The sequence below is a fragment of the Danio aesculapii genome, chromosome 20, assembly GCF_903798145.1.
Source record: "Danio aesculapii chromosome 20, fDanAes4.1, whole genome shotgun sequence".
NCBI classification, from domain to species: domain Eukaryota; kingdom Metazoa; phylum Chordata; class Actinopteri; order Cypriniformes; family Danionidae; genus Danio; species Danio aesculapii.
Genome location: NC_079454.1, coordinates 651,914 through 676,583, shown reverse-complemented (window position 1 = coordinate 676,583; position 24,670 = coordinate 651,914). Strand labels below are relative to the sequence as shown.

At 40.2% G+C, this 24,670-nt stretch overlaps 1 protein-coding gene across 1 annotated transcript in view; it reads right to left on the bottom strand.

Annotated features, from left to right (window-relative positions):
* Nucleotides 1–999: 999 nt before the first annotated feature.
* dse (dermatan sulfate epimerase) overlaps nt 1,000–24,670 on the bottom strand; it is a 28,078-nt gene continuing 4,407 nt past the window's right edge. Inside the window, exons 2-6 of the mRNA XM_056481318.1 lie at nt 22,973–23,440; nt 18,798–19,051; nt 5,948–6,187; nt 3,824–4,031; nt 1,000–3,691 (exon numbers count right to left, since the gene is read on the bottom strand). Coding sequence (XP_056337293.1) covers nt 1,966–3,691; nt 3,824–4,031; nt 5,948–6,187; nt 18,798–19,051; nt 22,973–23,394 — 2,850 coding nt within the window. The 5' untranslated portion in view covers nt 23,395–23,440 and the 3' untranslated portion in view covers nt 1,000–1,965. The remainder of the gene's footprint in view (nt 3,692–3,823; nt 4,032–5,947; nt 6,188–18,797; nt 19,052–22,972; nt 23,441–24,670) is intronic.

Sequence of the window (24,670 nt, the reverse complement as noted above, 5' to 3'; positions counted from 1 at the left end):
CATGGTGGCCTTCATGGTATGAATACATTTAAGGGGAAAATGTATATTTACAATCTATCTAGAGCTGCTGTATATTAGCAATGTACAGTACCTGCCTGACATTCTGAATATGCTCCACAAAGTGAAATATAGTTATTCCCCCCCACCCCCCATTTATCTATGTAAAGCGGCTTTGACACAATCTTCATTACAGAAATACAGATCCTTTCATTTTTAATTAACAGGAATGCTATGACGATATACGACTGGGTTAATACACATTTAAAATGGATTTGTATGATTTTTCACTGCAAATGCTGACGGATATATTTACAGCATTGCATAATATTCATTACAGATATGTAAATATGTAAGCCAGCTAGCCTAGCATATACTTTTAGCTATAGAAGTCATGAGGTGCATCTCAAATCGCATACGTATGCACTATTCTACGGCATTTTGTAGTATAAATAGTGAAAGTTCACACTGAAAACTCTAAAATAACTCTAATAAGTGCACTTTAAATACCCGGATGATGCACTTATTCAGCTGTGTGTAAATGAAGTGTGTAATGTTGGACACTTCACGCACTCAACAGCTGCTGCTTTGCTTGTGTATTGGAAGGTCTGGAGCTTTCAGCTGATGTTGGGTTACTTTATTTATTTTAGATTGTGAAAGCAAAATTCTCCTGTGAGAGTGATTATAGCGCCTCCCCATGGTGAATGCGGTTATGCTCATGGCAGGTGATATTTGGTGCTTTGGTCATTTATTTCACTAATTTGGCAACAGTTAAACATCATCAGGGAAACGGATTGACTTTCTGCTTAGTAAAAAGTCATCAGTGTTTTATTTGGGACGACACTACATACATATACTCTGCTGTTGAGTGAATAAGTGCATAAGTACATAGTGCATAGTGTGCTGCTTGGGACGCTGCAATGTTTTTACAATCTAAAGTCTGTACATTAAAATAAATATTCAGTATTTAAATATAAAAGTTTCAGTAAGAAAATACACACATTTCTGTAGTTGCCTTTTAATTAGGAAGGGTATAAAACAACACTCAAAAATATACTTTGCTTTAACATATATACATTTTACACATGTTATGAAGAACCGAAGTCCATGGTATTAGCAGATGTGCAAAGATGTGAATTGAACTGGGAATGGATTTAATAACGTTTGGCTGACATTAAAAGCAGAGGTCACCAAACTTGTTCCTGGAGGGCCGGTGTCCTACAGATTTTAGCTCCAACCCTAATCAAACACACCTGAACAAGCTAATCAAGGTCTTAATGGGTATACTTGAAACACCCAGGCAGGTGTGTTGAGGCAAGTTGGAGCTAAACCCTGCAGGGACACCGGCCCACCAGGACCGAGATTAGGGACCCCTGCATTAGAGGGTTAGTTCAACCCTCAAGATGTTACTAGGCACTGCAAAAAAGAACCTTACTTAGATATTTTGACTGGAAACAAGACAAAAACTCTATACGAGCAAAAAGCAAACAAAATAATCTGCCAATGGGGTAAGCAAAATACATATTTTCAAAGCAAAAACAGGATTATTTTGCTTACCCCATTGGCGGATTACTTTGCTTGGGAAAAAATTGAGTTTGCTTGTCTATAAAATGCTTCTTGGTTTAAGAATCTTTAGATATCTGGACAAGAAACAAAACTCTAAGTAAGAAAGCACTTCTGCAGCGTGTCTCCGAGAAGGAGCCATGTGCTGTAAACAGGCATATTCTTCAACAGCAGGGGTCACCAAGCTTGTTTCTGAAAGGCCGGTGTCCTGCAGAATTTAGCTCCAACACTAATCAAACACACTTGAACAAGGTAATAAAACTCTTACTAGGTATACTTGAAACGTCCAGGCAGGTGTGTTGAGGCAAGGTCAAGCTAAACTCTGTAGAGACACCAGCCCTCCAGGACTGAGATTGGTGACCCCTGCTTTACAGTATTACAGTATGGTCTGTTGTGTTGTGGCTGTTAGCACTGTGCCTGAGAGCAGGAGGAGTACAGGCAAAGCAGGACGAAGCTGTCAATTAGGAGCACACAGTACAGACAGCGCTGTGTGTGCAAACTCTGCGCCCTCTGGAAGCGTGTCAATAGCACGGCCAGGAGGACAAAAAAGGTGGCTATGTTCAAAATGAGGAAAAGGCGAATGTAGGAGGTCGTACTAAACACATCCTCACTCTCCGCCGTAGCTCCCACACGTACTTCCTTGAATTTCCGCCCCTTTACAAATCCCACTTTTCTGCCCTTTCTTAAGTCACTATAATCAACGAAGGCCCTGGAGTCCCCATCTCCCTCCTCGGGAAGCTCCTCATAGACACGTTTCACGGTCCGCTGCCTCTCCTTCTTCTCACTTGCCTCAATCTGTCCAAAGATGTCCGGGAGGCTGTCAGAGAAGCTAGTCTTCTTGCCTCCTTTCCCCTTCTTCTTCGAAAGGGAAAACATCTTCTGGATATTCCCCGAGGTCTTCCTCTTGTCTGAGGATTTTAAGAGGCGCTCTGCAGTTTTGTGGAAGGTGTCTGTGTTAAGCACCCTTGAAAGGATGTGCCTTTCCAGCTGCTGAAAGACTGGTTTGACATGTTGAAGGTTGTCCTCTACAACATTAGCGTATTCCTCAACTTCCTCTATTGGCTGCTCATTGTACCCTGCTGTCCTTTCAAACACCACTTTCTGTTGGTCCACCAACACCATGGCCATAGGTTTGGTGGGGAGCTGATCTGTGAACAGATATATGTTGTAGGTGTGATCTCTGGTGGCCAGATAGATCTCCAGTCTTTCCGAGTCTCCATGTACGCTGAAACTCTGCACATCCACTCCTGATCCAAAGAAGATGTAGGCTAATCTGCTTGTTGGGTACCTCAGAGGCATAGTGACATTCACATAGTTGGAACCATTATATGGGTATCCACGGGGGTAGCTCCTATATCCCACAACTGCTTTTTCACTACTGCCTGTATCGTCCAACCAGAACATCTTAGATGTTTCATTTCCATGTCTAATCAGGGCACCGTGAACTCCATCAATTTGGGTTTTCTGGAAAGGCAGGTCTGTGTTGTGGAAGAAGGCACTCATGCTGCGCGTTAGGCTGCCCGAATGCAGCTCAACGTGGTCTACCATTAGCAGCAGCTGAGGATGAATCAGGAGCAAGTTCCTCTGAAAGTTCTTGATCTTCAGCTCGGGGTTGTATGCTGCTTGACCCTCTCCACGAATGAACACCATGCCCTGCCGCTCCAGTGCCGCCTCCACCTGACCGTGGCAGTCTGCTGCTTGACCGTGTTTATACTTAAGCCATTTAGAGTTGCAAGCCTCTGTAACTTGGCCTTCCCATGGTGCAAAGCAGCTCTCGGACACAGCAGGCCCGAACATGACAGCATTATTAAGAGAGGTGTATTTAGGTCCATATAATGCCTCTGTGATAAAAGGGACTCCATTGGGAGCAAAGGTAAAGGAGTTCTGATCTGGGTGCTCATGGCCTGCATTAAAGTTCCGCCACCCTTTGATCCAATCTTTGTATTTGTTTTGGTGAACAATGTCGAATATAGCACGTCCACCAAGCTTTCCGGATTTAAAGGAGAGAAATGTGTGGTTTTCCCCAGCAGGTAGGGCACTTCCATATGTCACCACTCCCCAGTCTTCAAAGTGATGAAGGTGGGATGTACCATAATCAGGAGGTGGGGTAGGCTGCAGACTGGCATCATACCTGTAAAATTGGGAGTGAATACACACTACTGTTCTTACGTTTTATACTCAAATGAGGTGTGTTGAGCAAGGCAGATATCCCTAACTGAGCAAAATCATCAAGACACTCCGTGTTTAGGAGCACAGATCTTACCAGAGGAACTCCGTGTGCAGTGTGCACCAGCGCTGACCCCTGCCTGCCTGTCCCGGGCCCTCCAGAACCCGATTCTGTCTGATTACCTCAGCCAACCAGTTCCCGCTGCCATTTCGCATTACGTACCGATCCAAGAAGACCAACTGACTCTCTGGGCCATAAAACCAGTTATAGTTGGAATCTGCAATTGCAACAGTTCTCTGAAAACCTAAAGGAGCAAACAAACAAACAAATTAATACATTAAGTCAAAAGAGGTTATCAAAAAAGTCAACACTTTGGTTTAAGGAAGAACAGCAGTTTATAGTGAAAAGGGATTTTACACTTGCTGCAGCAACCATCAGAAATTATTCATCCAGAATGAAGCACTTGTCTGTAACGGTGCTCTCACACAACCCCAAATCAGAATGATTTCTATGAAAAGCACAAACAAAAAAAAGAAAGCAGTGATTTTTAAATTTGTGACTTGTATTTCATCGCAGACAATACAGCAAACAGGACTTTGTAATGTTTGCAGAATGTGGTTTGGCATTGTCTTGTTGAAATGTGCATGAGCGTCCCTCATACTGAGTCATCTGACCACAGTATATGTTTCCACTGTGTGATGGTCCATCCCAGATGCCTCCGAGCCCAGAGAAGTCGACACCGCTTCTGAACACTGTTAACATAGGGCTTCCTTTTGGCACAGTACAGTTTTCACTGGAGTTTATGGATGTAACTAAATATTGTGGTGCTTGACAAAGGTTTGCCGCAGTAGTCCTGAGCCCATGTGCTGATCTGGCTTATAGATGAATGAGGATTCTTGATGCAGCGCCCCCTGAGGGATCAGAGATCACGGTTGTTCAGCTCAGGCTTGCGCTCTTGTCCTTTACACACTGAAACTCCTCCAGATTCCTTTTTAATGATGTTCTGCACTGTGGAAGGTGAAATATCCACATGTCTTCCTCTCTTTCTCTGATGAACATTGGTTTTTAACATTTCAATAATTTTCTCATGTGTTTCTTGGTCAAACTGACGATCCTCGGCCCATCTCTGCTCCTAAAGGACTAGACCTTTCTTGGACGCTGCTTTTGTACCGAATCATAATTACAATCACCTGTCGACATCACCTGTTTCAAATCACATCATTATTTCACCAGTTTACCGGACCACTAGCCCTAAACTGCTCCTGTCACGACTGTTTCTGGCATGTGTTGCAGGTCTGAATGACAGGAAAGGATGGAGATTTACAAATAAAATTAAGTTTACCAGTTTTCATATCGTCTGCAATGAATACAAGTCAAAGTACATTTGGAAATCACTACTTTCTTTTCGATACTGTCACAACTTTTCTGATTTGGGGTTGTAGGTTTCCTCTGGTCCAGAGCAAGGTTAAAAATTATATAATGTCGCATGTTTCACACCAGACTGACTGCTCTGAGCCAAAACAGCTGAAACGAAGCAAAAAGCAGTCATGGTACCACATCGGTCATTACCCAGACGAATTTCCTGAACTGCATTTTGATTGGTCAGAATTAACCCATCGAGAGCACGTGCGCAATAAAACAAATAGCACAGGAAGAGCCAAAAGGTAGTATGGACCTTTTCACAACTCCACATTTGTCCTTGCCTAATTGTGGTAGTGTCTTTTCCATTTTTGCATGCAAATTGGTTCACAGTCAGCTCATGTTCTCACCACGAACAAAAGCTCCAGGGTTTGTTTGAAAGCATAGTGTGACCACTTCTTTGAGCAGGTCTCTGTACTCTTGTTTGGTCCACTTTTGGTGTACACCCAAGTGTGATTGCTGCTTTCACTAAAGGACTAGACCAAAAAGCCAAATGAACTCTGGAACGTTTTAAACCGAACTAAATGAGGAAGGTGTGAAAGCACCCCCAAAAGGACGAAAGTAATTACGGTCTTTAGGGGAAAACTAAAGAGAGTCTGAGCTTACTTTTTCACTAGTTTGTCGTAGTTTCCACAGAGAAACAAATGCTCACAACACTGGCAGAAATACAAACATAACAGAGACCTTTCTGACAGTGAAATGCTACAGTGTCTGCTACTAAAATGATGACAAAACTAAAAAATACATAAGAAAAAATCTAGGCTTGAATTATACCATAAACTAGGTAGAAAAGAACCTTACCAGGCAAAAGTGTCCTGTAGAGAAATGCAAAGTGTTTTTGCAGCCAGGGATGACTGAAGTGGCCGATGTCAAAATGTCTCTGCACCAGATACATGTACTGAAAGAGTGAACGAGTGGTGTAAGTTCCATACGCGACACCCTCATACAGAGAGCCATCGGTCACATCCTGGAGAAGCACCATAGATTTCTCCATGATGGCAATCGCCTGTTTTGTCCAGAGGTATGCTTCCTGCAGGTATCCTGAAATATAAAGCACACAGTACAACAAGAGAAACTGTTATTATATGTGCCATGCATTAGTTGCTCATTTACCTGTAACATGGGGAACATGCCAGCTCAAATTTAGCTTACCCAATTCCCCTGTACCACATGTGTTTGGACTTGTGTGGGAAACCGGAGCACACGGAGGAAACCCACAACAACACGGAGAGAACATGCAAACTCCACACAGAAACACCAACTGACCCAGCCGAGGCTCGAACCAGCGACTTTCTTTGCTGTGAGGCGATTGTGCTGCCCAGTGCGAATATTAATTAATTTTTCTTTTCATTTGAATTTTTATTTTGGTCAAATACTTCATGGTTGTTTGAATATTAAAGACACAAAATTAACCCCAGCATGCATCTGTTCAAAACTTTTCAACGCACAAGCAAACCATTTTAACTTGCAGATTCTAGATGTGCAGTAAATGACAGCAGAACAGAGAGCAAAATGAACGAATGCGCAATGAAAACTGCTAACTGCATACTGCATAGTTTATTTTTGCAGTGCAAAACATTTTATCATTGACATTTTTTTAAATTAAACATTGTTTTTATTTGTAATTATTTATGTTTTAATTACTGTGTACTTAATTTTTTCCCTAAAACTACATATTTTTGATTGAACAATAAAGAAACTTTCCCAGTATTGGGTTGCAGCTGGAAGGGCATATGCTGGAAAACATATGCTGGATAAGTTGGCGGTTCATTCAGCTGTGGCGAAACCCTAATGAAGAAAGGGACTAAGCTGAAGGAAAATAAATGAATAATAAAGAAACAAAAGTAACTCTATACACATCAGAAGAAAATTGCTCTCAAGACTCTACCCAAGACTGCCAAAGTCATCAACTATAAAAGGACCCCAAAATGTCCATAATATATTTGTGCGTCCACACAACAACAACAACCTCTTAAACGACTAAACGGCTTAGTTCCAGTAATGGTGCAAAGAAAATAACGCCCATGTTTAGACAACATTTCAGAATGCTGCTTTCTGCAATAACCCTGGAGTCAGTCCTCTTGTGTGCTTTTAGATGGGCTTGTGTCAGCAAAAACAACAGATCTTAACTGTTAGAGTCAGTTCAGCTCAGCAGAGATAAATCATGCAGAAACCACATCCCTTAGACCTCATTAAGTGGCGTTTGATGGCATGCATGATGAATTGTGCAGTTGTATTGAATACACTAGGACTCTTTGCATTTGAGCATTTGAGATAAACTCTTGGTATTAAAGGCTCTGTGAAAAGCTTTGTAACGTGCATTTTTTTAATTCGATGTGTGATGTAAACTCAACTGAAACATAAAGGGTGGGGCATATACAGTAGTAGCTCCTCCCTTTTTAAAATAGCAGCCAAGTGTTTGGTTTCTCACAGCTCTGCCTGTGAGAGTGGTCGAGCTCAAGCGCATCAAATGAACAGCAAATGTGAAGAAAGGGGGCGGGGCTTGGCAGACACTAGAGAGCATTTGATTGGTCAGAAGATTTGATAAGAATGAAGTTGAGTTGAGGTCAAAGAGTTGAGTTGAGGTCAAAGAAATATTGTTGATCCATTAAGGTGGAAGTGACAAACTGCAAACTTTTAAGTTTATATCTTCTAAAATGTGAATCTTGCCTCTGTTTTGGAGAACACTAGCTTATAAAGACTAACAGATACAGATACTAACATCTAAAAATCTTTATTTTAATGTCACAGGGACTTTAATCCTCATTTTAAATGCACATAAAGGCTTAATTTGGGGGAAAATGTTTTGAGATTCAGCCTCATCTCCACTGCCGGTATGCTGCGGTCAACATGAGAAGAACCACATAAATATTTAGACCGCAGCTCATCAGTTTATTGAGTAATTCTGTCACACCACAGTTTTCCTGGAACACATTCGGTCCACCCACAAACAGCGATCAAATTTAGACTTTAAACACACACACACACACACACACACATTGGTATTGGTGGTTTATAGGGACTCTCCATAGGCGTAATGCATTTTATACAGTAAAAACACTTATTATATGGTCCCACCTTACCCTTACCCCTAATCTATCTATCCCTATCTCCCTTTAAAGGGATAGTTCACCCAAAAATGACAACGTCCTGTTAATTTAAGTCATCCAAGATGTAGGAGACTTTTATTTTCTTCACATTAAGAAGATTCTGAGCTGAATCTGTGGTGTTTGGTGCATCATATAATGGCAGTGAATGATGATGTTTTTTAGATTAATAATAAACACTAACAAACGAGTCTAAATCAATAGACATGGCTGCTGATGACACACTGAGGTCTCCTGAAGCGAATCAGTGTAAGAAATTGAACCTGATTTACAATATTGCTAGCTTTAATCCTGGTCAAACAGTTCTTGGCGTATGAGCAAATGTAGTCCGATTGTAGTCCTGACGCTTTTGCTGACAAAGTCTATCAACAACCTTTCATTTTCAACATTAAATCCACAGGCAAGTTAAGTTTGTTCAGGAGCTATCGCTCTAAGTATGATTTTGTTTTGCCAATTTTATTTTATTGTGTTGTGCAGATCATATACATACAAAAATAAGTAATAACACTATGGTTGGGTCGATAGACGATGCCATCATCCATCGCCAATGGCAGATAGACAACACAATGCTGAGCCGGCATCGCGATCCTCCGCCCCGCCCCTGTCGCAGCAGCAACCCTCTCATGAAAAATACACACTCAGACACCGTTTACACTGATACTCTTAGTTTTAAAATGGCATTATAGAGGGAAATTGATCCACATCCACACTGGCGTTTCATCTAGCATTTCTGAGAAGATCTCCTTCCACACTATACTGCTGAAAAAACACACACACACACACACACACACACACACACACACACACACACACACACACACACTGTCATGCGCTGCAGAAGCGTATGTGCATGTCTGAGCTCCAGCAGTCAGCGGCTGCTTTGAGCACCCAACCCCAGAGAGCAGTGCACGTCGGACAGTTTATCAAGGATGTCCTGCTGGATGGCGTCTCACTATAGTTGTTAAAGGTGATGTTTAATTCATCTTGTGTCTATTTAACGACTCTTCGGTCTGTTGAATCTATCAGGTAACGTGTCACAGCGTCAGTACACTGCTTTAGTCTTTCATTATCACGCTTCTACTTAGTCATTTTAGCTAAACCTCAGATACTGTTGGTTGGTTCCTGTTGGTTGTGCACCTTTATTATCCACCGAGTGTGTGGACGCCATTATAAGGACACAGAGCACTCTGCCTATTCATGCCAGAGTCCTGCTGAAAAACTGATTGGCAGGTGGTCATTTGTGTGTGACTTCACTTTATTTATTTATGATTTGGTTATGGGTAAACCTAAGACCATGTGGGACAGGTAGCTGAAATTGTAGGCTACAAATAATTAATTCCTTATGAATTAATTATACATAAACAATTAATTCACCGCCACCTACGACGACGATGCCATCGTCCATTGCGATGTTTCACATTAGACATCGTACGATGCCAAATTGGTCGACATCGCCTAACCCTAAATAACTCTGCTTTGCTTTTATCCCACCCCAATCCCCCTTATATACCATCATCCCAACCATACAACACAAACAGTACAAGTGGCACGTACAAATGATTTCAAATAAACACTACAAATAAAAGAAGGTTGTTTCTGAATAACACGGTAAATGTTCAAAAAAGGGGTTATTATTTTGCTTCTGCTTTAAGATCAATAGTATCAGTAGAATTGGATTCAATAGAAAGGTTGCATGTTTTATTAAATAATTTTAAAGACACTCTGATGGCCCATTTTCAGGGAGTAGTATGGTACGGTTCGGTACCCTTTAAGTATGTTTCCACTGTCAAAAGGTACCAAAAATCAAACTGTACAATTCCCCTTTCTAAAGGGAACGCATCACAATGAAATAGTGCTACCAAAAGGTGGAGCTAGACATGCAGCTGAACGCTATTGGTTTGCAGAGAAACGTCACTAGCACATGCACAAGCCAGAAGAATGAAAACAAAGGAAGTGCCATTTTTAATTACACAGCCGAGACATTTCACTGTAGTCATATATGCATATAACAACCACCCATGGTCGACCCGAGCTCAAACAGACCTTACCGTCATCTTGATGAACATGTGTCGTGTTTTTGTTTCACGAGGCCGTCTAAAGCATGAGCGGTTTCACTTTCTCCACAGAGCTCACAATCACTCGTGTGCACATCTCTATTTGAAATAGTGAACTTCTTGAGCTCACAATAATAACATGAATGTGATTATTGATCTGCTTCTGACATCCTTTCAGACAAAAAACTGAGAAGCCGGGAATAACAAAGGAGCAAATGATTCTTTCAGCAGCCTAAAAGATGAACACACGGCCATGTTGAACTGTTCTCATCAGCTTCTGGACTATTCTGAACTGGGAATGAGGGAGTTCCTCTCTAACAGAGGCTCCATGTGCTGCTGAAGATTACAGACACAGATGAGGGCTCTGCTCTGACTGTGGGCTATATGTTGCGTGTTGTTTTTGAACCCAAATAAGGACTAAATGTCTGTTGTGTGTAGTTCTTCTGTAATTGGTAATTGGTAAATCGGATGTTACCTCCCGATCAAGTCTCGAATATATATGTACGTGATGAGAATGAAATCTTTCTTGAGCGCGTGCGGCATGACATCGCTTTGTTGCAGAGACGCTGTTGATTAAATGCCGGCAAAGTAGAACACGGAAGTAGCTTGAAGCGGGGAGCAAGAGTATGTCTGCGGTCTGGAGGTATTATAAAGCTGATGACGACAACATTGCCACAGCAAACTGAGAGATATGTCCATTTGGGATTGCCTGCCGGGTATTTGAAGTTGAGCTGCTGTTTGTTTTTATATTAGATTTTATTTACTGTCGCAGTAAAGTCCAGGAGTGAAGAATTGATGTGATTTATTACTTGATTGTTGAAGCTCCCTCACAGAAGTGCTCTGTTTGTTAACACAGATGTTGAATGTTAAAATAAGGGGAATTAAATAAAAATAAGGAACATCTTGCATCTGTTTCTTCAATCTTCTTTATTCTTTATGTATTATAGAAGTATCAGAATGGGTTTCGGTATCGGCAGATACTCAAAATCAAATGACTCGGACTCCAGGGCAAAAAACCTGATGGGGACATCTCTCTTTCGCACTGTCATTGATCTGCAGTTATAATCAAATCATGTTCATAGGAAGGTTTAGTAATGAACATTTATACACAAGTAGGTCTATTTATGTGTATAAAGAATCTGTTTTGTATTGTATATGATACGTGAACAACCCGTACAGCTTCACTTTGACGTTTCCTCAAACGAGAATCATGTCAACTGCAACTTTCTGATGAACACCATGCCCACCTAAAGGGCACCATTGGTACCCTTTGGCAGGGGAGACACAAGCCTGATAAAGGTGAGCCGTACTGACCCATACTGAACCACTCAGTGGAAATGAGGAAATAATGAAAACCTATTTTCTTCCAGCTCTAAACACACCAAAAAATCTTTTTAAGTATGACTTTTCAAGCATTTTGAATTACAAGGACATCAGGTGCGTCCACGTAAATCAGGTGCGTCCACGTAAACCAGCTTAATAGAGAACACTAAAACATACTGATGTAATTATACAAATTTCTGACCTTGTTAACCACCAAAGACAGTACACACACACACACACACACACACACACACACACACACCAATTTACAATCAAACAGGACTAATCCTCAACAACACCTTGAACAGAATCTCCCCTCATTCTGATTTAAAATTTTATGACAATTTCTTCATTGCTTGTTTTTTAATGATCTACACGTTTACAGGGTTTTTCCCAATGGCAGTCATTTTCTGTTGCGTTTTTACAACAAACTACACAGTATGTTCTTGTGTTATAATATTAGCGCTCCAGTTTTTAGCTCAGTGAAGGTATGGTTTGAGTACGGGTGTGTTTAAAGAGTCGCACCGCTTCACTTCTCATGCTATTTTTGCTGCTGGTTTACTGCAGGATACAACCAGTGTACACAGCACAACACACCTGATCCTCAATGAGCTGGTTTAGGGGAGAATGTTTATTTCTGGATGAGCTATTTCTGCAATAAGACATTTTCAAAGCAATCACTTTAAGAAGAATCTGCTCCAACCTCATGTTTTAAAGGGGACTTATTATGTAAAGATCACTTTTATAAGGGGTTTAAACACAGTTGTGTGTCAGCAGTGTGTGAATTTATCCAGCTACTAATGTATTAATTGTATTTGTTCTCATCAGACTTGATGAAAACACCCTGCAGAAACACTTTGATTGACATTCTCCCTTTGTATGATGTCATCAGAGAGGGAAAGCCCCGCCCACTAGTGACCATCTCTCCCTCATTAGCATATGATGTTAGTCTTGTTTTGAATCTGCCACTATGCTGACACACAGGCATCTGTAGCTCCGCCCTCTTCTGAAAAGAGCACAATCTCATTTGCATTTAAAGCGACAGTCACCAAAACACCACAATTAGGATCAAAGTCTGAAAGGGTCAGTTTCAGAGAGATATAAACATTATTCATGAGGTAATTTGAATATTCTGAAACATCACATACACACTCTAGGGACATCAGAGACTTATTTTATTTGTTGTAATAGGCTCTAAAATAGGCTACATATAAATTTACTGCAAGCAAAGCGTTGTTGGGGTTTGCAGCCCTTGTGTGAAAGAAAAATAAATATAATATAATAATTTAAATGAGCAATATCACTGTATATAGCGATATGGCTGTATATTGTTACTGTTGGGAGGTGTGCATTAGCATGAGCCTGCAGGCCGAGTGGTCCCACCAGTGACGATGTGTGTACTCATGTGATATTGTGTTTATACAACATTTTGACGGTATAATCGTGTATATAAAAAAGAAAATCAAACACGGAGAGTCTGAAAACCCTTTTGTATGAGGAACTACTTTCTTCCGCCGTTCATTCACATCTGCAATTGACGTCAGAACAGCAGAAACCGCTGCTCATTCACCAACGTCACTGTAGAGCTAGTGTTTGAGTGATTCTCTAGCGTAATGTCTAAAGTGATGACAAAACAGCTGATTTAGCTCACATTTTAAGATTATAAAGCTGAACAGCATGAAATGCCATCAGTCTACAGAGATTTCCCAGTAATTCCCTGTTGCAATCAAGATACTACAATAATTAACCATAAAAAAAAGCCAAAGCAAAGAAACACTAGCAGAATACTGTTGTATAAATACAGCACTACAGCATTCAAAAGAGAGAGAGATTGACTTAGAGTGTCACTTACCTGTTTTATAATGATTTGATCAGCTGTAGTTTGAAATTTATGCTGAGTTATTCTCCTCTAAGCACTTATTTTGCATTCTCTGTCGCCATCTTGTGGTGGAACGTCAACCGTTTTTGCTCTGCTCAGTATGACAGGCTGATGGCCGCTGATGCGCTGAATCTCCGAACTGATAAATATTTAAAATAGGCACTATGCTTATAAATAAACTGCACAGTGCAACAACTACATCGTTGACTAAAAATCCTCAAAAGTACATGATATTGTCCAGCAGCTGCAATATTTGTCAAGCTGTAGTGAGTTTATTGATCTGCTGTCACTCTGTGTGGGCGGAGTAAGACACAAGAGTGAAGAGGCTGTAGGAGTGCTGTTATTGCACAACTCAGACAATCAGATTCGAGAACCAAACAAAACTGTTGTATAAATTTAAATAAATATATATTTCAACAAAACACTGAAGATAAACAAAAACAAAAGTTTAATGGGTTAAAGTAAATATGATCAGTAAACAACTGATTGAATTTTAATGTGCATTAACCCTTTAAGTATGTCTCTATTTGCAATTGTATATTCACATTAGAGTCATTTCGGGAGACACTTTTCACATTTCTGGGTTTCTCAGCAGCGGAAGTCATCATAGTTTGGTAAATGTAGAGTACAGTGAATGAGAGAACACCACAAATACCTTTTTTTAATTTATATTTGCTCAAATAATAAAGGAAAAACTCCATGAAAGTGTTATCAGGACTTTCAGAAAACGGAAAAAAGTAAGACCGATGATGGCGGCCTTAGTGAAAAAGCAACCCAGGCTCATTCTGAGAACGTAGTCCCGGGGACGTTTCTGGAGGCCGCGAAATACGTAGTCGGGGGTACGTATAGCTGCATTTCCCGCTGCAACCAGTTTGTCCGGTTAGCTCTTCGTGTACTCTGGCGGACTCGAGGCGCAGAGAGGGGCTGACCACGACGACGACTGGGTTCGAGTCCGGGGAAGAGCGGTTCCAGAAATCAAGAAAACAAAAACAAAATCCAAAAAATGAAGCGAACAAGTTCGTTACAGGGTGAGAATGTGGTCAAAATCCGAAAACGTGGTAAAAATCAGACGAGGGCTTTTCTTTTTCTGGACGGCTTTTGTGAATCGTCGTTGGTTGGGTTTAGGGACGGAGGAGGGTTGGTCGGTCGCACGGTCAATCATTCTGTTGTCCAGGCAGACAGGCGGAAGGTCGTTCGACAGCAGCCTCCAGCGGGTTTACGTGAGAACAGCGCGGGAAAAAGCGCACACAGCGGCCTCTCGCGGACTCGCGAAAACAAAAACTGCAAAAATACGTACCTCCCGGGACTCATTTTGCATTCTCTGTCGCCATCTTGTGGCGGAACGTCAACCGTTTTTGCTCTGCTCAGTATGACAGGCTGATGGCCGCTGATGCGCTGAATCTCCGAAATAAAATATTTAAAACTGCAAAAAATACGTACCTCCCGGGACGTATTTCGCGGTCTCCAGAAACGTCCCCGGGACTACGTTCTCAGAATGAGCCTGGGTTGTGAAAAAGTCTTTCCCTCATCTTTATGACCAAACTGACCGAATATTTTGATATCTTGACAGAATGTTTTTCACTGCCATTAGAAAAAAGTGAGTATAAGCATACATGAATGTTTGTCCACATCACGGGTTAAAGCTTTTATGCAGTGATTATTGCAGACCTGTAATAATCCGGCATTTAAGTCACATTAATAAATGCTCATTAGAAGACATTGTTACTAAAACACACAAAACTTTAACCAAGAATTGTAAGAATCCTGCATGTAATTTGCATTTGTTAATATGAATATAAACATCACAGCTTTTTTTATATCTGCTCAGACTTGTTTTCAGGCGGACTGGTTAAGTTTGCTGCGCACTCGACTTCCAGAAATCCTGTATATTTAAATCAGAGGACGACTAACGATCTGCTGAAGTGCTTCCAGATTTATCAGACGTTTAGCCACATGTCTGTGAGCGCTGCTTGGTGTGACGTCTGAGGCTGAGACTATGGTTACATTTGACAGATAGATGTGTGGATATTAGCTTTCCAGTGCTGGAAAAATGGCCTGAAATCAGACACATAGTTTGCTTTGTTAAACGGTTATGATAATTAGCCCTTTATTTTCATAGCCGGACCATCTAAACCTCCTCCTACATCTCTTTCAATCATCGGTTAACAAAGTGTGTCTAAAAGGTGTTTACTTTGGTTCCTCTGTTAGTGAATGCTGATAATATTTTCACATTTTTAATATGTCACTTACTTTGACTGGTGTGTTTTGTTTGGAGCTGTTCATGAAAACAGTTTGCTTTTTTGGGGACATGATGGGACAGAAGCTTCAAGATAGCGGTTTCCCTTACGAAATGCTTTTCAGGCCAAAAGCAGCAATGAACAGTTCGTGATGTGATGACAGCACATGAAATTCAACATCTCAAACAACATTAAATGTAGTTTTAAACATGTTTAACTAGTTTAAACTGAAAACAAAGTGATCTGAAGGAGTCATTCTCAAAGTCTACTTTAAGGCCATTAAGTTTGTAGCGTATACTTAAGTAATATAGAAGTGTATTTTGAGTATACTTCATGTATTAACATCTACACTCACCGGCCACTTTATTAGGTACACCTGATCATACGCTTCAGGTACCAGCCGAGGCTGATCACACCGGTGTGATCGTATGCTTCAGGGACCAGTCGAGACTGATCTTACCGGTGTGATCGTATGCTTCAGGGACCAACCAAGGCTGATCACATCGGTGTGATCGTACGCTTCAGGGACCAGACGAGGCTGATCACACCGGTGTGATCGTATGCTTCAGGGACCAGTCGAGACTGATCTTACCGGTGTGATCGTATGCTTCAGGGACCAGTCGAGGCTGATCACACCGGTGTGATCGTATGCTTCAGGGACCAACCAAGGCTGATCACATCGGTGTGATCGTACGCTTCAGGGACCAGACGAGGCTGATCACACCGGTGTGATCGTACGCTTCAGGGACCAACCAAGGCTGATCACATAGGTGTGATCGTACGCTTCAGGGACCAGACGAGGCTGATCACACCGGTGTGATCGTATGCTTCAGGGACCAGTCGAGACTGATCTTACAGGTGTGATCGTATGCTTCAGGGACCAGTCGAGGCTGATCACACCGGTACGATTGTATGCTTCAGGGACCAACCAAGGCTGATCACACCGGTGTGATCGTACGCTTCAGGGACCAGCCGAGGCTGATCACACCCATGTGATCGTATGCTTCAGGGACCAACCAAGGCTGATCACATCGGTGTGATCGTACGCTTCAGGGACCAGACGAGGCTGATCACACCGGTGTGATCGTATGCTTCAGGGACCAGTCGAGACTGATCTTACCGGTGTGATCGTATGCTTCAGGGACCAGTCGAGGCTGATCACACCGGTGTGATCGTATGCTTCAGGGACCAACCAAGGCTGATCACATCGGTGTGATCGTACGCTTCAGGGACCAGACGAGGCTGATCACACCGGTGTGATCGTACGCTTCAGGGACCAACCAAGGCTGATCACATAGGTGTGATCGTACGCTTCAGGGACCAGACGAGGCTGATCACACCGGTGTGATCGTATGCTTCAGGGACCAGTCGAGACTGATCTTACAGGTGTGATCGTATGCTTCAGGGACCAGTCGAGGCTGATCACACCGGTACGATTGTATGCTTCAGGGACCAACCAAGGCTGATCACACCGGTGTGATCGTACGCTTCAGGGACCAGCCGAGGCTGATCACACCCATGTGATCGTATGCTTCAGGGACCAGCCGAGGCTGATCACACCGGTGTGATCGTAAGCTTCAGGGACCAACCAAGGCTGATCACATAGGTGTGATCGTACGCTTCAGGGACCAGATGAGGCTGATCACACCGGTGTGATCGTATGCTTCAGGGACCAGCCGAGGCTGATCACACCGGTGTGATCGTACATGTGAAAGACTTAAGTAAATTTCTAAGAAGTACTTAAAGTATACTTAATTTTTTAGTCTGAAAGAAGTATACTAATAGCACACTTGACTAAGCTTAAAAGCTAAAAAGGAAGTTCATTTTATAGGAGTGCATAAAAAATACACTGAAGGTATACGTTCTTATTTGTAGTTTAAAAGCAGACTGAGAGTACACTTGAATAAACTTTTTCGTAAGGGTAGGGCTGTGTTTGTTTAGCTGATTTCAAAACCCACAAAGCCACGTCATTTACTGAATATCAACGCTGATGTTTGATACTGATTCAACTGCTATTAAACGGATCAGTGCTTGGGTCGGGAATACAGTGGGCCAAGAAGAACCTTCAAATATTTGGACGGATATGAGAGAAGCTGCTTCAAAAAGGGCGAAGAAGAACAGGGAGATGCACTTTCAGGGCCAAAAACTACAGATTATGTTATGAATAGCTGCAGGGGAGGAATGAAGACAGAGACAGAGAGAGGGAAACACAAAAGAGCAAAAGAGTGGGGAAAATATCAGTTCGAGAATACAGGAGTCATGCGGAGAACTGCTTCACTGGAGAAATAATTACGGAGGCTTAAGTTCAGCTCTGCAGAATGACCCTGTTCAGCCTTAAATTCCAGGCAGGAATGCTGAGCGAGGGGGCAGAGCCATCCTTTAAAGTGTGTGTGTGTGTGTGTGTGTGTGTGGCAGAAGACTGAACTTTCTCCATAAGCCATATGTCAGTTTAAGTGGGAATAACAGATTGTCCGCAGATTGAGAAAGAAACAGGAATTCCAGTTCCACTTGGTGTTAAAGGGGAGCTATTCTGCTCATTTTTACAAGATGTAAAATAAGTCTCTGATGTCTCTAGAGTGTGTGTCAGCTGAAAATACCACACAAATAATGCTTTCTATCTCTCTGAAACGGACTCTTTTAGGCTTTGCTCCTAATTGTGGTGTTTTGGTGACTGTCGCTTTAAATGCAAATGAGATTGTGCTCTTTTCAGAAGAGGGCGGAGCTACAGATGTCTGTGTGTCAGCATAGTGGAAGATTCAAAAACAAGACTAACGTCACATGCTAATGAGGGAGAGATGGACACTAGTGGGCGGGGCTACAAGTATACAACAAGTACTTTTGTGGAAAACTTAATCGTTTTATGTTCAATCCACTTAATTTGTAAAAACGATTAAGTTAACTTAATAGATTTGTGTTGGGACAACATAAAGGAATTGTGGGAACCCTGCATTTTTTACAGAGCAGAACGTCGCACATAAATGCATCCATATAAATTCAAACTGTCTACACACACACACACACACACACACACTAAGGAGAAGCAAGACTCACCTTGGTTCATGACCACTAGGCTGCCAGTTAAAAGAGCGACGCAGTTGGTGGGCTGATGGTTGTGCAGGTACTGGAAACCCCAGCCGCGGTGGTAAGACTTCTCATACATGTAGCGTGAGGCGTTCCCAATCACCTGGATGAAACGCTCCTGCTGGCCTTTACTGAGGTACTCGTATAAGAAGTCGAACGCCGTAGCAAAGCCGACCAGAGAGTGAGCTATTGGGACCTCATCCCATGGAGCATCTTTCACCATCCTGAAACAAAAACAGCCATCTTTACACATCTGAGACACATCAGACAGATGATTATTTCAGAAAGAGATCTTATGAGAGCAACTGCAGTGCTTATAATATTAGAAATTAGAAGTTTGTAGAAATAATTGACAACGCGTTTCAGCACGTTTAACCCTAAGCCTAATTACTAGAAGAATAGAAAATACAATTAATTAATTGTTACCATTAGACGCTGATTATATTCACACACTGTGAGTATCATTTCAGTTTCGATATTTATAGATACTATAACCAAAATCAAGATTGTATCGCTTTATCGTATCATTTCAGTTTCAATATTATTAATACTATAAACAAAATCAAGATTGTATTGTTTTATCGTATCGTTTCAGTTTCGATATTTATAGATACTATAACCAAAATCAAGATTGTATCGTTTTATCGTATCATTTCAGTTTCGATATTATCAATGCTATAACCAAAATTAAGATTGTATCGTTTTATTGTATTATTTACTTTTCGATATTTATCAATAATATAAACAAAATCAAGATTGTATCGTTTTACCATATAATTTCAGTTTCAATATTTATCGATACTATAACCAAAATCAAGATTGCATCACTTTATCGTATCATTTCAGTTTCGATATTTATAGATACTATAACCAAATTCAAGATTGTATCACTTTATCGTATCATTTCAGTTTCAATATTATTAATACTATAAACAAAATCAAGATTGTATTGTTTTATCGTATCATTTCAGTTTCAATATTTATAGATACTATAACCAAAATCAAGATTGTATCGTTTTATCGTATCATTTCAGTTTCGATATTTATAGATACTATAACCAAATTCAAGATTGTATCACTTTATCGTATCATTTCAGTTTCAATATTATTAATACTATAAACAAAATCAAGATTGTATCGTTTTATTGTATTGTTTCAGTTTCGATATTTATAGATACTATAACCAAAATCAAGATTGTATCGTTTTATCGTATCATTTCAGTTTCGATATTATCAATACTATAACCAAAACCCCTTATACAAGTGATTTTACCATAATAGGTCCCCTTTAAGACAAAAATTGAGGGAGAAATGCCGCAAATAAATGCATGGCCTTCAAGTACCATGTTTCCTAGTAGTAGCTGCAGTAGTAGGAATACATAATATGTCATACATGTTCATTTTCAAGCTTCGAAAGAGCAGTGGATGCCGTATATCTGAGCTATATACCTATAATCTGCAGTGTGTGTAATAGCAGCAATATATTACGAGCTGCAGAAGTTGGAGGTTTGTCCCGGTTGGCCACTACATGCTGGCGGCGGTGTAAATGAGAGTGCAGAACCGCAGCAGTTAACCCCAGCCATCCACAAGCAGCTTAAACACAAACCAGCGGCAGAAGGAAAGACCACATCTGAACACACTGAGGAAAAACCTGCACTGTGTGAACTATACAATACAAATGACGCATGTTTAAAAGCTGCACACACATAAAGGTGAACTCACATTTCTAAAAACCACTCTAACGCATATCTAAATCTTCAAGACATACGAGTACTCCACGGGCTGATCTTGGTTCCCTGAAATACAGGGTATTAACCTATTATGCAAAAGTCCCTTCTATAAGGGGTGTAAACACAGTTGTGTGTCAGCAGTGTGTGCATATATCCTGCCTCTGATGGTAAACATGATTGTTGTGATGATTAAGAACTCCAATTTTCATGCAAGGTTGACAGACAAGATAAAATCACCTTCTGGAAAGAAGACAGCTCATTTGTATTTCAGGACACACTCAAAAATGGGCATCTGTAGCATGCCATTATAACTTATTATGGAGTTTTATATCGCTATATGTAAGTTTACTCTTTGCTGGAGGTTTATTTTAGCTTCTTCACATGCTCTGCATATTGACATTGTTTTAAGTCAAACTACAAGTGCTCTTAAATGCATTCCTGACAGTTTTATACCAAACCATAATTTGTGGGAATACCATGGGAAGCAACTGACCTTAATAATGCAGTGACAGAGCAAGAATTATCAGAGGTAAAGGTAAGAGTGTAAGAAGCATCAGATACAAGTTTAGACACATCAAAGGCAGGTCTAACTGTCAGTCAAAGCATTCAAGAGTTTCATGGTAACAGTATCAGAAACAGGTCAACATTTCAGAGAAACTGAACAGGAATGTGGAATATGGAAAAAGATGAGGGGTAGTGTTACAGTATTCACAGATGCATATCTTTGCCATGAGTTGAAAGTTGAAAGGCGGCTGAAGAACTGCAAGATGTTGATAGGGAAAATTCTGGTGCATATGGATAAGAGAAAGGGTGTCTTACAGGAGGTTGCCAAGCCCACACAACTAAACTAAACCTAAACCTTAAACTAAACCAAACCTAAACTAAAACTATGCCTTACAAATAAACTAAAACTAAATCTTAAACTTAAACTAAACTAAAACTAACCCTTAAATGTAAACTAAACCTTAAATTAAACGAAAACTAAACTAGACTAAAACTAAACTAAAACTAATTTTTAAATGTAAACTAATCCTTAAACTAAACTTAAAACTTAAAATAAACCTAAACTTCACCTTACAAATGAACTAAAACTAAACTATAAACTTACACCAAACTAAACAAAACTAAACTTAAACTAAACTAAAATAACCTAAACTAAAATAAACCAAAACTAAAGCTAAACCTTAAACTTAAACTAAACCTCAAACTAATTTGAAACTAAAATAAACTAAAATTTAACAATAAACTAAACCCTAAACTAAACAAACCAAACTTTAACTAAAATAACCTAAACTAAACCTAAACCTTAAACAAAACCTTACACTTTAACTAAACAAAACATTCAACTTAAACTAAACAAAAATGACCTAAAATAAACTAAAACTAAACCTTAAACTAAACTAAAATTAAACTAAACTAAAATACCCTATACTTAAAACTAAACTAAAACCAAACAAAACCTTAAATGTAAACCTAAACCTTAAACTAAACTTAAAACTTAAACTAAACCTAAACTAAAACTACACCTTACAAGTAAACTAAAACTAAACCTTAAACTTAAACTAAACCTTCAACCTAAACTAAAATAACCTAAACTAAACCTTAAACTTAAACTAAAATACTTTAACTTAAACTAAACTAAAATAACCTAAACTAAACTAAACTAAACTAAAACGAAACCTTAAACTAAACTTAAAACTTAAACTAAACCTTAAACTTTAACTAAACAAAACCTTCAACTTATACTAAACTAAAATAACCTAAACTAAACCTAAGCCTTAAACTAAACAAAACCTAAACTAAAACAAAACTAAACTGAAACTAACTAAAACAAAACCTAAACTAAAACTAAACCCTAAACTAAACCTTCAACTTAAACTAAACTAAAATAACCTAAACTAAACCTAATCCTTAAATTAAACATTAATCTTAAACTAAACCTTAAACTTCAACAAAACAAAACCTTTAACTTAAACTAAACTAAAATAACCCCAACTAAACTAAACCTAAACTAAACTTAAACTAAACATTCAACTTAAACCTTAAACTTTAACTAAACAAACTTACAACTACAACATTAAAATAGCCTAAACTAAACCTAAACCAAACCCTAAACCAAACCTTAAACTTAAACTAAACAAAAAATATTCTAAACTAAAAACTAAATTAAAACTAAACCCTAAACTTAAACTTAAACTTAACCTAAAAAAAAACTAAACTAAACTAAAACAAAACTAAACTGAAATGAACTAAAACAAAACTTTAAACTTAAACCAAATTTTAAACTAAAACTAAACTAAAGTAGGGAAGGCAGAGATTTTCAAAAACATGAATGCTAACATGACTATAAGCAGCACAATATATCACATACACACGCACACACACACGCACAGGCACATGCACACGCTATTTTACCAGTTGGGCTGTGCGGCCATGCGCTCCATGTATTCCTTGGCTACATCCAGAGCCCCAGCGCGGTGCGGGTACAGCATGCAGAACATGGAGAGCAAGCCCAGGTTGTTCCCGTACACCTCATTCCAGCGGGCACTAAACTCGGCAGGGCTCCAGGGGGGCAGATACTCCTCGGGACGCTCCAGGATGGCCTCCCCAGCCTCCCGGATCTGTCGAGCTAATGCCTTGTGCGTCCCAACGGCGGCCCGCTGGAGCTCCTCCACCTCCGCCAGGCCGAAGTACAGCATGGGATGCGTTCCCTCGTAGTTCCCTCCTAAAAACGCCACTCCTCCAGTGGGGTCCACCGCAGCCGGACCGGGGGCAACCAGAACCCACAGTGCACTTATGAAGAACACTGTTGGTGCCCCGCGAGTGTACGTTCTCATTCTGGCATCAGAGAGGGAGAGACCGCATCCCCTCGCTCCCTCTCAGCTGAGGAGACAGAACGAGAGACATAGTATTTTCCCAGTGTTTAAGACTGGATGCCTGCGCTAATTAGAGCCAGCTGTAGGGCTGATCTCGGGGTTTCTACACGTTTATGAAATGAAGACAAAAGTTCACTGTACTGTAGGAAACAGCATGTGTGTGTGAAAGCTCCCTATATAGTGCACTCAACAACACCTTTCATCAAAACTTACCATTGACCTCCATATTGAACTTAAACATTGGATATTTGTTTTTCCTACTATGGGAGTCGATGGTTACAGGATTTCAGCTTTCTTTAAAATAGATTCATTTGCATTTACCAGAAGAAAGAAGCTTAGCTCCCTATATAGTGCACTCGACAACACATTTCACCAAAACTTAAAGAGACAGTTCACCCAAAAATGACAATTCTGTCATAATTCACTCACTCTTTTAACTCACTTTTCAAACCTTCTTGAGTTTTTTTCTTCAGTTTCAACACAAAGAAGATAGTTTGAAGAATGTTGGAAATCTGTAAACATTGACTTTCATAGTATCTGTTTTTTTTCCTACTATGGAAGTTAATGGTTACAGGTTTTCAGCTTTCTTTAAAATATATTTGTTCTGCATTTACCAGAGGAAAGACGCTTAATCGGCCTCGAGGAAACAGCATGTGTGTGTGAAAGCTCCCTATATAGTGCACTCAACAACACCTTTCATCAAAACTTACTATTGACCTCCATATTGAACTTAAACATTGGATATTTGTTTTTCCTACTATGGGAGTCGATGGTTACAGGATTTCAGCTTTCTTTTATATATATTCGTTTGCATTTACCAGAAGAAAGAAGCTTAGCTCCCTATATAGTGCACTCGACAACACATTTCACCAAACCTTAAAGGGACAGTTCACCCAAAAATGACAATTCTTCACCTAATCACCCTTTGAACTCACTTTTCAAACCTTCTTCAGTGTCTTTCTTCGTTGAACATAAAATCTGTAACCATTGACTTCCATAGTATCTGCTTTTTTCTCCTAGGGAAGTTAATGGTTACAGGTTTTCAGCTTTCTTTAAAAATTATTTGTTTGCATTAACCGGAGGAAAGAAGCTTAATCAGTCTCAAGGAAACACCATGTGTGTGTGTAACTTCCATAGTAGATAAAAAGCAGATACTATGGAAGTCCCAACATTCTTCAAAATATCTTCTTTTGTGTTTAGCCGAAGAAAGACTCTGAAGAAGGGTTTAAAAGTGAGT